The sequence below is a fragment of the Rhinopithecus bieti genome, unplaced genomic scaffold (assembly GCF_001698545.2).
Source record: "Rhinopithecus bieti isolate Rb0 unplaced genomic scaffold, ASM169854v2 scaffold_45617, whole genome shotgun sequence".
NCBI lineage: Eukaryota > Metazoa > Chordata > Mammalia > Primates > Cercopithecidae > Rhinopithecus > Rhinopithecus bieti.
In genome coordinates, this window is record NW_016819136.1 from 1,786,823 (window position 1) to 1,801,756 (window position 14,934).

At 41.6% G+C, this 14,934-nt stretch overlaps 1 protein-coding gene across 3 annotated transcripts in view; it reads right to left on the reverse strand.

Moving 5' to 3' along the window:
- Positions 1-5,545: 5,545 nt before the first annotated feature.
- The window catches only part of DRD3 (dopamine receptor D3), a 51,528-nt gene continuing 42,139 nt past the window's right edge, over positions 5,546-14,934 (reverse strand). For 2 of the 3 annotated variants that reach the window (XM_017858533.1, XM_017858534.1), the window contains 2 exons: positions 7,894-8,176; positions 5,546-5,806 (listed from right to left, as the gene is read on the reverse strand). In XM_017858533.1, coding sequence (XP_017714022.1) covers positions 5,610-5,806; positions 7,894-8,176 — 480 coding nt within the window. In that variant the 3' untranslated portion in view covers positions 5,546-5,609. The remainder of the gene's footprint in view (positions 5,807-7,893; positions 8,177-14,934) is intronic. The other variant, XM_017858535.1, reaches the window with a different exon arrangement.

Sequence of the window (14,934 nt, forward strand, 5' to 3'; positions counted from 1 at the left end):
ACGCCTTTCCCACTTTTTTATTACATCTCAACTCTGACAATACTTGTCCAAGAAGCCTTCTCAAGGTGGAATATGGAATATGGGGCTTCCAAGTTCACAAATTTCAAGAATTCATGGGTTTCCAAAAACCATGAATTCTCTTTGTTATAGACAACAAGCAGCTCATCACTATACACCTAAATTCTACTATGGGCTGGAAGCTTCTGGGGGCAGGAACCATATCTTCTTTATTTTTTGAGATGGTGTTTCGCTGTTGTTGCCCAGGTTGGAGTGCAATGGTGCAACCTCGGCTCACTGCAGCTTCCGCCTCCTGGGTTCAAGCGATTCTCCTCTGTCAGCCTCCCGAGTAGCTGGGATCACAGGTGCCCACCACCATGCTCAGCTAATTTTTGTATTTTTAGCAGAGACGAGGTTTCACCATGTTGGCTAGGCTGGTCTTGAACACCTGACCTCAGGTGATCCACCCTCCTCGGCCTCCCAAAGTGCTGGGATTACAGGCGTGAGCCACTGTGCCTGGCCAGGCATGTCTTCTTTGATGATGTTTCCCAGTACTAAGCACAATGCCTGACACATAGAAGGTGATCAATCAATATTTATCAAATAAGTGACTGATTTAGTAAATGAGTAATGGATGGAGTATTAGAGGATTGTGTCCTGGAAGAAGAAAATATTTACATAAGGTCTAGAGTTGAATGTTCGTTATAATCCATGTGGATTTCCATGCTATTTGCATTTTACCCAAATAGTGTGGGCAACTATGAGACTTCTTTGGATCCAGAGTAGATCTGCCCCGAGAATCCTGCTCTGTTTCATTCAGGCCAACCTCTCTCCTGGGATTTTTGGCTATGCTGGCTCTGAAGGTAGTGAGCTCTGAGACTAAGTGTGTGGGTTCATGTGGGGACTGTAGAGGCAGAAGAGGTAGAATGAGGAGCCTCAGCATGAAGAGGCTGAAGTGCTAACTTGGAGATTTGTTTGGGATTCCTCTAGGAAGCTCCTCCTGGATCAGAAGAAAATGCTGGGAAAAAGATGTTGTCTAGAATTAGGGATAACAGACACTAGAAAATGGGCGGCTCACAGTTTAATGGTGGAGGTGACAATATAACTTTCACTTTGTATCTGCATGAAGTTTATAGTTTTTATAGGGCCCTTAGGAATGCAGCAAAATAGAGCACAGAACTAGGATTCAGCACATTTGAGTGCCAGTCCGTCATTAACCAGCTAGGGGACAACACTTCTGGGCCTCAGTTCCCTTTTCTGTAAATGAAGGAGAGGGCAACCCAAATATGCTCTAAAAACTGTTCCATGATTCTATAAAAATAGATGAGTTTCCCACGCTACCATTTTAGAAACTGGACGTAGCAGGAAAGTAAATTAGTGTCTTGGGTTGGGTTCTTGGGAAAGTTTGGGGTGCAAGTGGATTAGGTGGGATGAGGCTGCCCCAGGGATCTTTGTTCCATCTTTTTCTTCCCCCCTCTTTCTCCCCTCCCCTTTACCTCCCTGGTGGGAGGCAATGTGCTGTAGTGGCAAATTGAGTGGACTTGGAAATCAAACAGAGATACATTTTAATCCATGCTCTGCCACTTATTGACTGTGTGTGACCTGTGGCAAATTTCTTAACCTCCCTCTGCTTCAGTTTCCTCATCTATAAAACGGAGTTTATCTTCCTGAAGGCTATCGTAAGTGTTGAATATTTGATGTGAAAAAAGGACACAGGAGGTTTGTTATTATTCTTCCATAAATACACTAATACTGATGTTGTTTATGTTTTTTTGTTTTTTTTGAGACAGGTCTTACTCTGTTGCCCAGGCTGGAGTGCAGTTGTGCAATCATGGATCACCGTAACCTTGATCTATTGGGTTCAAGCAATACTCCTGCCTCAGCCTCCTAAGTAACTGGGACCACAGGTGCATGCCACCATGCCCAGCTAACTTTTAATTTTTTTGTAGAGACAGCATCTTGCCATCTTGCCTAGGCTGGTCTCAAACTCCCAGGCTCAAGCAATCCTCCTGCCTTGGCCTCCCAAAGTGCTGGGATTACAGACATAAACCACTATGCCCAGCCCGTTGTTTATGTTTGTGACTTTAGAACTCTGGTTTCGACATGGAATTCTATGATCTTTTACTCCACCATCTCATCCATTTTCTGTTTGTTTTGCATGAAAAAAACCTGGAAATCATCAATTTTTACTTGCGCAGATTTTAATTGTCTCAAGGCTCAGCTTAGCTCACACCATAAATCTGGATGAGCTGGGTGGCATAAGGTACAAGAACTAATGGGCAGACAGAATTTTCCCACCAAGTTACAGCATAAACATTATTATAGGCATTTAAAAAATGCTGGCATTGGCCAGGCATGGTGGCTGACACCTATAATCCCAGCACTTTGGGAAGCCAAGGCTGGTGGATCACCTGAGATCAGGAGTTCAAGACCAGCCTGGTCAACATGATGAAACCCTGTCTCCACTGAAAATACAAAAAATTAGCTGGGTCTAAATGTGGGCGCCTGTAATCCCAGCTACTCAGGAGGCAATCACTTGAACCCAGAGACAGAAGTTGCAGTGAGCCGAGGTCATGCCATTGCACTCCAGCCTGAGCAATAAGAGCAAAACTCTGTCTTGAAACAGAAAAAAAAAATAATGCTGGCATTAAAAGTATTCATGAGTAACAGGTAACCAGCTCACTGGGAGTGTATGTATTTCCTTATTATATATTTAAGGGCAAGAGGAATAAAGACAATGCAAAGGAGGCCTTGGATTCCTTGTAAAGTCCTAGTGTACTTTAAAGTTTCAATAGCAGGCTGGGCTCGGTGGCTCACACCTGTAATCCCAGCACTTTGGGAGGTCAAGGTGAGAGGATCACTTGAGGTCAGAAATTCAAGACCACTCTACCAAAAATATAAAAAAATTAGCCAGGTTTGGTGGCGCACACCTCTAATCCCAGCTACTTGGGAGGCTGAGGCAGGAGATTCGCTAGAACCCGGGAGGCAGAGGTTGGCAGTGAGCCGAGATTGTGCCACTGCACTCCAGCCTGGGTGACAGAGTGAGATTCCATCTCAAAATAAATAAATAAATAAATAAATAAATAAGTTTTAACAGCATCGCAGCAGGTATCTGTCATGGTTACACACTAACAGCTCTTAAAAATAAATTTACTGAAGTTCAGGATACTTCACAATTTTCAAGTTCCTTCTAAATGCAGTTTTGAATAACATTTACAAATTATTTCTGCTATACCTTTAATCTCAGTTGTTGGAGGGGTGACGTTTAGGATCTGCACCAGGACTTTACAAAGAGTGTCCATGTGATGGCTTTGGACAGCCACCCCGCCTGTTGCCCTCAGTCCTGAGGTCCTCAGGCAGTCCAGATGAGTTCCTACCACACTTAAAGAGTAAATGGGCAAATATAAAAGCAGGAAGTGAGCTCCTTGAGGGCAGGAGCTGTGTTATTCATTGTTGTATATCTAGAACCTGGGGAAGTGGCTGGCACTTTGCAGATACTACTTAGTGAGTCTCAGGGTCTGAGAGTACAGTCACACGTTGTTTAACTACAGGGATATGTTCTGAGAAATGCCTCATTAGGTGGTCTCACTGTTGTGCAAACATCATATAGTGTACTTACACAAACCCAGATCATATGGCCTACTACACAATTTAGGCTATATAATGTAGTCTATTGCCTCTAGGCTATAAACCCAGACAGCATGTAACTGTACTGAATATTGTGAGCAATTGTAACCCAATGGGGAGTATTGGTATAACTCATGTAGAAAAGATACAGTAAAAATATCATATAAAAGACAAAAAACGGTGCACCTATATAGGACTCTTACCATAAATGGAGCTTGCAGACTGGAAGCTGAGTTCAGCTGTTAAGACTGGGTGAGTCAGTGCGTGAGTGGTGAGTGGATGGGAAGGCCTGGGATATTGCTGTATGCTACTATAGACTTTATCGACACTGTACACTCAGGCTACACTAAATTTATTTAAAAAGTTTTTCTTTCTTCAGTAATAAATTAATCTTGGCTTACTGTCCCTTTTTTACCTTATAAACTTTAAAATTTTTTTGACATTTTTGACTCTTTTGTAATAATACTTAGCTTAAAACACAATCACACTGGATAGCTGGACAAGAATATTTTCTTTCTTTATATACTTACTCTATATACTTTTTCTATTTTTAAAATTATTTTTTGCATTTCAAACTGCTTTTTTAAAAATTAAGACATAATCACACACATTAGCCTAGGCCTAAACAGGGTCAGGATCATCAATATCACTGTCTCCCACCTCCACACCTTGTCCCATTAGAAGGTCTTCGAGAGCGATAACACACAGGGAGCTGTCATCTCCTATAACAATGCCTTCTTCTGAAATACCTCCTGAAGGACCTGCCTGAGGGTGTTTTATGATTGACTTTTTTTTTAAATAAGTAGAAGTACACTCTAAAATAATGGTGAAAAGTTTGGTATAGTAAATACATAGACCAGTAACATAGTCATTTATTATCAATATTAAGTATTATGTACTGTACACAATTGTATACTTTTACATGATTGGCAGCATTATTTTGTTTACAACAGCATCACCACAAACATATAAATAATGCATTGAGCTATGATGTTGCAACAGCTATGACATCATCAAGCAATAGAAATTCTTCAGCTCCATTATTATCTTATGAGACCACCGTTGTATATGTGGTCCACTGTTGCCCAAAATGTCATGATGTAGTCCACTATACTGAGTCCTTGTTAAGCAGAAATGGAGATGCCCTGGGTAGGAACATTTGGTAGCGTTGTGAAAAACATATCTAAGGCATGTTCTGAACCATAAGGTTCAACAGTGAAACTACAATGGGATGTGTCATTCCGTCTTCAGATAATATCCCCATCTTGAATAATTCTGGAAGTTGAGACTTTGAGATTTCCTCTAGAGAGTAAAGGAATGGAATCAAAATGCCTTCTTAGCTAAAGCTAAAATACAAGGGTAGCAAAGTGTGAAATGAAGCCCCTGTCCCAATGTGGGACAGTGTTTCTCTTGTGGTGAGAAATTCACCTCACCAAATGTAGCCCATCAGATTCTACAGAGAGGTAGAAGCACTGGCCTTGCCATTCATATTTCCAGATACAGTGAAGGAAAGAAATGACCAAGAGGAATGAGCCCGTGAAAGTACAAGGTTAGCCTGACAGTTAATTAGAGGTTTGAAGGAAGACAGACTGGCTGTTCTAGAAGGTGGTTTACTGGCTGATTTCAAGGATCCCTGCAAGTTGAGAATGATGAGATCTGTTCATTTTTCCTTCAGTGTAATGAATCATGCCTCCGATGACAATTTTGTGTGAGTCATGTTTTACCAGCTTCTTTCTGAATGATTGCTTATCACTCGGGAGCTCCCCAATCATTTGAAGATTGTCAGAATGAAGTCAGATTTTAGCTGGGGAGGTAGAATGTTTTGTTTTGGAGGACACATTTGGTTATACCTGATAAGCAGGGACGTCCTGGCTCCAGGAATCTTCTTCCTACCGCATGCCGGAGGACACTGCACAGTCTTTCTGAGTGGGCCAACAGCCTGGCAGCTAGAAATGGGTACAAGGAGTGTTCCCTCCTCTGTTCCCTCAGCAAGACAGGATCTTGAGGAAGGCTTTCCGGAACTCGATATTGAAGGTGGTATAGATCACGGGGTTAAGGGCGCTATTCACATAGCCCAGCCATGTCGTGGCACTGTAAAGCTCTGGGGACACGTGGCATGTCTGGCAATGCGTATTGAGAACATGGGTCAAGAAGAAAGGCAGCCAGCAGACAATGAAGGCCCCTAAGTTGTCAAAGAAGAGAGAAACTGGGTAAGGGATTTGCTTACTCCTTTTGTTATAACATGAGAATGACTCACGGTTGTCTATGCCAGCCACTAAGCTGAAAGTTTTGCATACCCACTTACTTTTTTTTATAACAACCCTAGGCTGGGTGCGGTGGCTCACTCTTGTAATCCCAGCACTTTGGGAGGCCGAGGCGGGTGGATCACCTGAGGTCAGGAGTATAAGACCAGTCTGGGCAACATGGTGAAACCCTGTCTCTACTAAAAACACAAAAATTAGCTTGGTGTGGTGGTGTGTGCCTGTAATCCCAGTTACTCAGGAGGCTGAGGCAGGAGAATCGCTTGAACCCAGGAGACAGAGGTTGTGGTGAGCCCAGACTGCGCCATTGCACTCCAGCTTGGGTGACAGAGTAAGACTCCATCTCAAAAAAACAAAACAAAACAAAACCAAAAATCAAAACAAAACGAAAACCCCAACCCTATGAAGTAGGTGTGAGTAGCCAAATTTTTTTAGGTGAGAAAACTGCAAGCTAATGTTTTTGATTCACTTTGGCCTTTGTTACTAAATCAATTTTCTAGTTTCGTCTCTAGGTAGTTCTTTACTAATCTTTTTCTTTACTTTTTCAATTCAATTCAGACATTTACTTAATGTCTACCTATGCAAAACATGATCCTAGGCACTGATAGGTATGAAGACCTTCAAGATGTGACTGACATAGTTTCTGCTGTCGAGGAGATTACATCTAGGAGTTCTAGTAAACTCCCTGATACAGGAGAGAGTTGGGGTTTGTCAGTGACACTGAACAGGATGAACTGCCTTCACTAACTCTATAGCGTACCTGTGCTTTATTCATTTTTAATTTCTTTATTTAAAATGAATAAATAAAGGGCACAGTGGCTCACACCTGTAATCCCAGCACTTTGGGAGGCCAATGTGGGTAGATCACCTGAGGTCAGGAGTTCAAGTCCCAGCCTGACCAACATGGTGAAACCCTGTCTTTACTAAAAATACAAAAATTAGCTGGGCGTGGTGGTGCATGCCTGTAATCCCAGCTACTTGGGAGGCTGAGGTAGGAGAATCACTTGAACCCGGGAGGCAGAGGTTGCAGTGAGCCAAGATCGTGCCATTGCACTCCAGCCTGGGTGACAGAGTAAGACTCTGTCTCAAATAAATAAATAAATAAATTTCATATTTTATGACTCTAAAAATTACCCCTGATTCTGGTGGGATATGGTGGCTCACGTCTATAATGCCAGTGGTTTGGGAGGCTGAGATGGGAGGATTGCTTGACGCCATGAGTTTGAGACCAGCCTGGGCAACGTAATGAGACCCTGTCACTACAAAAAACAAATAAAAATTAAAAAATTAGCTGGTCATGGGGGCATACGCTTGTAGTTCTAGCTACTCAGTGGGCTTGGGCAGGAGGATTACTTGAGCCCAGGAGTTCAAGGCTGCAGTGAGCTATGACTGTGCCACCGTACTCCAGCCTAGGCAACAGAGTCAGACCATGTCTCAAAAAAACAAAAACCAAAAAACCTTGATTGTATGCATTATGGAAAGCTTGGTAAATCAGATAAGTAGGAAAAAAGGAATAAACACCCACCACTCAAAGACAATTGCTTTGGATATCTTGGTGAATTTCTTTCTAGTCTTTTTTACTCTATATTTAAAATAATCTAGATTTTATCATACCATATCACAGTAGTGTTTTGCATCCCTATTTTTATCACTTAATATTTTAAAATAACTAAGCATTTATTAAATATCCAATATGTACCAGTTTTATTGAATCATTATCTTATTTATTGTTTGATTTATGTGTTCTAGCTCCATATAATGGACAGCAAAGCACAGCTCAGTTAAGTGGCTTGTTCAGCTTCATAAATTTTAGCCTAGGTCTTTTGAATTTCCACCAGAGTTAGCATTTATACACAGATACCTTTCAATTATATTGTGAACATTTGATAAATATTACTGTCATCAAATTTCTAATTTCTGTCAAATGTGGCTACTTTAGCATCTTCCACCAGCTCCACTTAACACAACCTAACGCAACCCAACCCAACCCAAGTCAACCCAAACTTACCAAGCACAATGACTACCATCTGGGTTGCCTTCTTCTCCCGAAGTGGCACCCCCCGAGGTTGCAGGGGCCCCAGCTTCAGAGATGTTGATAATCTGCCATTGCTGAGTTTTCGAACCTCTAAGCTGAGCTTGGGTGCTATGGTGGGACTCAGGGAGTTCCGAGTCCTCTCCTCTCTTTTCAACTCTCCTCCTCTTTCTTGGAAGCCTGGTCCACCCAAGGCAGTGTCTTGGCAGATGCTGTAGTAACGCTTCAGCTCCAGATGTGCCCGGTCAGGAGAGAGGGTCTGCAGGTGCAACAAGAGGGAATCTTGACATTTCTGGGGGTATTGTTTATCTTCTGAATGTTCATGAAAGGTCCAGAGAATTCAAAGAAGGAAGTGGGGGAGCATAGTTGTGGGAAACCTACAAAGGGGACACCTGAGAGAGTGGTGGGAGCATGAGAAGTTAAGGGAAATAAAATTTGCTTTAGACTTTAGAACTAAAAAACACCCACCATATCATCAGAGTGAACAGGCAACCTACAGAATGGGAGAAAATTTTTGCAATCTGTCCATCTGACAAAGGTCTAATATCCAGAATCTACAAGAAACAAATTTGCAAGAAAATAAACAACCTCATTAAAAAGTGGGCAAAGGATATGAACAGACACTTCTCAAAAGAAGACATTTATGCAACCAATAAGCATATGAAAAAAAGCTCATCATCACTGGTCGTTAGATAAATGCAAATCAAAACCACAATGAGATACCATCTCACACCAGTTGGAATGGTGATCATTAAAGAGTCTGCAAAACAACATGGTGAGGATGAGGATAAATAGGCATGCTTTTACACTGTTGGTGGGAGTGTAAATTAGTTCAACCATTGTGGAAGACAGTGTGGCAATTCCTCACGGATCTAGAACCAGAAATACCATTTGACCCAGCAATCCCATTACTGGGTAAATACCCAAAGAATTATAAATCATTCTACTGTAAAGACACATGCACACGTATGTTTATTGCAGCACTATTTACAGTAGCAAAGACTTGGAGCCAACCCAAATGCCCATCAATGATAGCCCATCAATGGATAAAGAAAATGTGGCACATATATACCATAGAATACTATGCAGCCATAAAAAAGAATGAGTTCATGTCCTTTGCAGGAACATGGATGAAGCTGGAAACCATCATCCTCAGCAAACTAACACAGGAACAGAAAAGTAACCATCACATGTTCTCACTCATAAGTGGGAACTGAACAATGAGAACACATGGACACAGGGAGGGGAACATCACACACTGGGGCCTGTCAGGGGATGGGGGGCAAAGGGAGGGAGAGCATTAGGACAAATACTTAATTCATGCAGAGCTTAAAACCTAGATGATAGGTTGATAGATTCAGCAAACCACAATGGCACATGTATACCTATGAACAAACCTGCACATTCAGCACATGTACCCCAGAACTTAAAGTTAAAAAAAAAAGCAGCACCCACCACATATAGAACATTTGATAATCACAACAGCCCCTTGAGCAGGGTAGCACAGAATTGTAGTCTGGCCTTTTTGAGTTAGAATGACCTGGTGATACAGAGAAACACATTAAGTGACACTGCTATGCCATAAGCCCCAAAATGTGGAGTGTGGGAAACTCCACAAGACAAATGACTCAGTTTCTTCAACAAATAAAATTTAAACTTCCATTACAACAACTTCCATTACAACAGCGACAATACTTAACAGTTGCAAAATATGTGCCTTATTTGAATTTTTTTTTTTTTTTTTTTTTTTTTTTTTTTTTTTTNTGGGACTACAGGCGCCCGCCACCTCGCCCGGCTAGTTTTTTGTAGTTTTTGCTAGAGACGGGGTTTCACTGTGTTAGCCAGGATGGTCTCGATCTCCTGACCTTGTGATCCGCCCGTCTCGGCCTCCCAAAGTGCTGGGATTACAGGCTTGAGCCACCGCGCCCGGCCTGAATTTTGATTCAAACAAACCAACTGTAAAATAATTTACAAGATAATTGGGGAAATTTGAACATCGATTGGACATTTAGTGATATTAGAAAACTATTATTAATTTTCTAATGTAATGTATTATGGTTATGTGTCTTATAAAACAGTCTGTATTCTTTTTTTTTTTTTTTGAGACGGACTTTCACTCTTGTTGCCCAGGCTGGAGTGCAGTGGCACGATCTTGGCTCACCACAACCTCTGCCTCCTGGGTTCAAGAGATTCTCCTGCCTCAGCCTCCCAAGTAGCTGGGATTACAGGCATGTGCCACCGCACCTGGCTAAGTTTGTATTTTTAGTAGAGATGGGTTTCTCTATGTCGGTCAGGCTGGTTGCAAACTCCTGACCTCAGGTGATCCGCCTACCTTGGCCTCTCAAAGTGCTGGGATTACAGGTGTGAGCCACTGCACCCAGCCAATGGTCTGAATTCTTTAAAGGATCTTGCAGAAATATTTTGGGTTGAAATAACATGGTGTTTAGGATTTGCTTCATAGCAATCCATTGGGGATGTGTGAACATAGGTGGGATTGTAGATGAAATAAGATTGGCCACGAGTTGATCACTACTGAGGCTGCCTGATGGCTACTGGGGGTTTGTTATATTTGTCTTTCTACTTCTTTATTTTTGAAAACTTCCATTACAGAAAGTTAAAAAAAGAAAACCCAGGATTTTCTTCTCAGCTTCCTTACTTAGTAGATGTATCTTTAGGCAAGTTAATTTAATATCTCTGAGCTTCATTTGGAAAACAGAAAAGAAATAGGGAAAAATGGGTTTGGGATGAGTAGCCTCCGAGAATGGAAAACTGAAGTATGTTAATTTTTCTGGTATGGACGGGGAGATGTGTGTGTGCCCAACTTGAACTTCTTTTCATGTTTGAAGAATCAAACCCTTGTGTCGGTCTCGAATAGGAGGCAGAACTCAACTCCTCAACTCCCCTTACTGATGCCATAAAAGCCAGATATTCACTTCACACCTCCATCCCCATGCAGCTAGAACTCAGGCACATGCATCAAGCCCAGTCAACTGCAGATTCACTCCTGAGACTTTGAACTGGAACTTGTAAAGCAGGGAGACTTCAGAACTCCTCTAGTAGTGGTGACATTCAATGTCCAGTGTCCTAGGTCTTCTAACCAGATAATTTCTTAGGCATGAAAAGCATCTTTCTGAAGCTCTTCTTCAGACTTCTCATTGAGCCTGTGAGCCACCTGATAGCTCTCCAGTAAATTTGTTTTCTACATAAGTTAGTCAGTGTCAGCAACCAAAACCCCTCACTTTGGTTTCCTTAGTTCAAGGAAGCAGTTTTCTAGATACACAGAGCTGGCACATTGTACATACTCAGAATGAATGAATGAATGCAAGGTGTCTTCAAGATGATTTAGTGTTATTTATTTATTTATTTGTCATTTTTAGTAGAGATGAGTTCTTGCTATGTTGGCCAGGCTGGTCTCGAATTCCTGGGCTCAAGTGATCCTCCTGTCTTGGCCTTCAAAATTGTTGGGATTACAGGTGTGAGCCACCATACCCAGCCAATTTAGGTTTTAAAATTTTTATTTATTTATTTATTTATTTATTTATTTACTGAGACAAAGTCTCACATGTCACCCAGGCTGGAGTGCAGTGGCATGATCTCGGCTCATTGCAACCTCTGCCTCCCGGCTTCAAGTGATTTTCCTGCCTCAGCCTCCTTAGTACCCATTACATCTAGGAGTTCTAGTAAACTCCCTGATACAGGAGAGAGTTGGGGTTTGTCAGTGACTGCAAACAGGATGAACTGCCTTCACTAACTCTATAGCGTACCTGTGATTCATTCATTTTTAATTTCTTTATTTAAATAAAGTTCAGGCTGGGCACAGTGGCTCACACCTATAATCCCAGCACTTTGGGAGGCCAATGTGGGTAGATCATCTGAGGTCAGGAGTTCAAGTCCCAGCCTGACCAACATGGCGAAACCCTGTCTTTACTAAAAATACAGAAATTAGCTGGGCGGTGGGATTACAGGTACCCACCACCACACCTGGCTAATTTTTGTATTTTTAGTAGAGATGGGGTTTCACTATTTTGGCCAGGCTGGTCTTGAACTCCTGATCCCAAGTGATCCACCCGCCTCAGCCTCCCAAAGTGTTTGGATTACAAGCATGAGCCACCATGCCTGACCTAGAGTTTTTTAAAAAAATTGTACTCCACAGAGGTATTCTTAGGAATTCTAGAATAATATACATTTTTTTCTTGAAGATTTTAAAAATTCATATATAATAATTTTACATATTTATGGGGTAAATGCAGTATTTTGATACATGCATACAATGTGTAATGATCAAATCAGGCTAGTCATTGCTTCAAACAATTATTATTTCTTTGTGTTGGGAGCATTTCAAATCTTTTCTTCTAGGTGTTCTGAAATATACAAAAACTGCTGTTAAGTATAGTCACCCTACTGTGCTATTAGACACTAGAACTTGTTCCTTCTATTTAATTGTATGTTTGTACCCATGAATCCACCTCTCTTCCTTGCCCCTTCCCCCATCTCCTTCCTAGCCTCTGGTAACTATGAATCTACTCTCTATTTTCATGATAACCACTTTTTTTTTAGCTCCCATAGGTGATTGAGAACATGTGATATTTATCTTTCTATGTCTGGCTTATTTCACAAAACATTACCTCAAGTCAAGAGAATATGTATTTAAATTTTTTTGGTTTTATTTTGATGGCATTTTCTAATAATTAAAATAAGCATATCTCATTTTATCTGAATGCCTATTTACAATCGAGATTATGGTGGGTTTTGTTTTTGGTGTTGTTTTGTTTTTTGTTTTTTTTTTTTTTGAGATGGAGTCTCCCTCTGTCGCCCAGGCTGGAGTGTAGTGGTGCAATCTCAGCTCACTGCGACCTCTGCTTCCTGGGTTCGAGTGATTCTTGTGCCTCAGCCTCCTGAGTAGCTGGGATTATAGGTGCATGCCACTATGCCCGGCTAATTTTTGTATTTTTTTAAGTAGAGTTGGGGTTTCACCATGTTGGTCAGGCTGGTCTCAAACTCCTGACCTTGTGATGTGCCTGCCTCGGCCTCCCAAAGTGCTGGGATTACAGGCATGAGCCACCATGCCCGGCCCCAAGATTATGTTTATAATTAAACTGGCACCTACTGATCTTCTTAAAGTGACAATATTTGACTTCTAACGCATTATTTCTAAAACTAGGGGATGGGAAACAAATTCTTGGGATTGCCTAAGAAATCTCATATTTAGCTGGGTGTAGTGGATGAGAAGAGAGAATTACTTGAGCCCAAGAGTTCAAGGCTGCAGTGAGCTGTGATCACACCACTGCACTTCAGCCTGGGGAACAGAGTGAGCCTCTGTCTCAAAAAACAAAAAAAACCAAAAAAAAACTCAAATTTGAAAACATTGATCTAGTATACCCTGTTTCCATTTTACAGATATTGAAATTCTGTCCTATAGTAGGAAAATGATTCTTCCAAGATTACATATTGGTGAGTGTATTTTTCAGCTCTGTGCAAAACCTGTTCGCTACTTCCATGACTGACATGAGGAAACACTGGATTCCTCTGGGTCTGGCTGGCAGAGCCCTCCACTCCCAGATGGCAGGACAGAACCTAATTCTCCACACTCTTGGAAATGCCAGCCTGTTGGCTGTCCCATCTCTCGTTTGTATTCAATATTTTTCCTCCTTTTGGCCTTGAAGCCTCCTCAGACCTTGGATCAGCCATAGGCAACTTTGAGCTGCATAGCTATTATCATTTCAAATGATTATCTCCAATTACTCTACCAGGCCTGTGTAAAAAGTCATTAACTATACCGAGATTGAACAAAGCTCAGACCTTAATTACTACAAATTTTTGAAGTTTTATTTCTAATGTGGAATTCAGAGAGAGGAATACTGTTCTTATATCTAACACCTCCAGATTCCATTCTGCACTCTGCTAGCTGGGCAAGGCAGGCCTGGCTTGAATTGCAAGAACAAGACTAACAGTGACCATGAAATTGTCTTCGTTTTTCCCACATTCATTAGTAAATATGGCACTTGGAATTTTCCTTTCTCTGCCTGGTTTTTGCTCTGCCCATGTGTGTTCCCTTGACGTCTGTTTCCTCTAATGCAGGTGGCCTTGGATGGCATTGTCACACTGTGTGCAAGAGTCATTGGCTCCAGTCACTAAGGTCAAGCCAAATAGTCATATGCTTTCTGAATTATCATCTAATGAATTCTATTCTGCAGCTTAAATAAGGAGGCATTTCAGATCTTGTCTTATAGATATATGTGTGGGAATCAGGGCAAGATTTCATTCTGGGGTGAGAGTAGAATCAAGATAAGCCAGTATTGTGGCAAAAGGTCTCTTATTCTTTCTCTATGATCAAAGACATGGCCCACTTACCATTTTTCCTGTGGCATCTGATGGAAATCAGGCCCTTACTAAAAACTACCGAATGGGGTGCAGCTGCAGACAAGAAGACTGGGGTGGGGGGTTGAAGGAGGAACAGTCAGTTGTGGGTCTAGCCATGTCATAGGTAGCCATGTGACATAATAATATTTTGAATGCAATACTTTCATATCCTCAGCCTTGGGTCTTGATCTTCTCTTTCATGGGGATTAATAGTCTTGTTTCACTCAAGCCTTGGGACTTCAGCTTAAGAGTCTGGCCTTCATTCATACTTTTGACATCATCAAAGACCTCAAGAGGTCATCAAAGATAATCTAGGTCATCAGGCCGGGTGCTTACACTTGTAATCCTGGCACTTGGGGAGGTTGAGGTGGGCAGATCATTTGAGGCCAGGTGTTAGAGACCAGTCTAGCCAACATGGCAAAACCCTGTCTCTCCTAAAATACAAAAATTAGCCAGATGTGTTGGTGGGCACCTGTAATCCCAGCTACTCAGGAGACAGAGGCACGAGAATGTCTTGAACCCAGTAGGCACAGGCTGCAGTGAGCTGACATCATGCCACTGCACTCTAGTTGGGGTGACAGAGCGAGACTCTGTCTCAAAAAAAAAAAAAAAAAAAAAAAAAAAAAAATTTTTTGGTATCAAAAAAATAATCAAAAA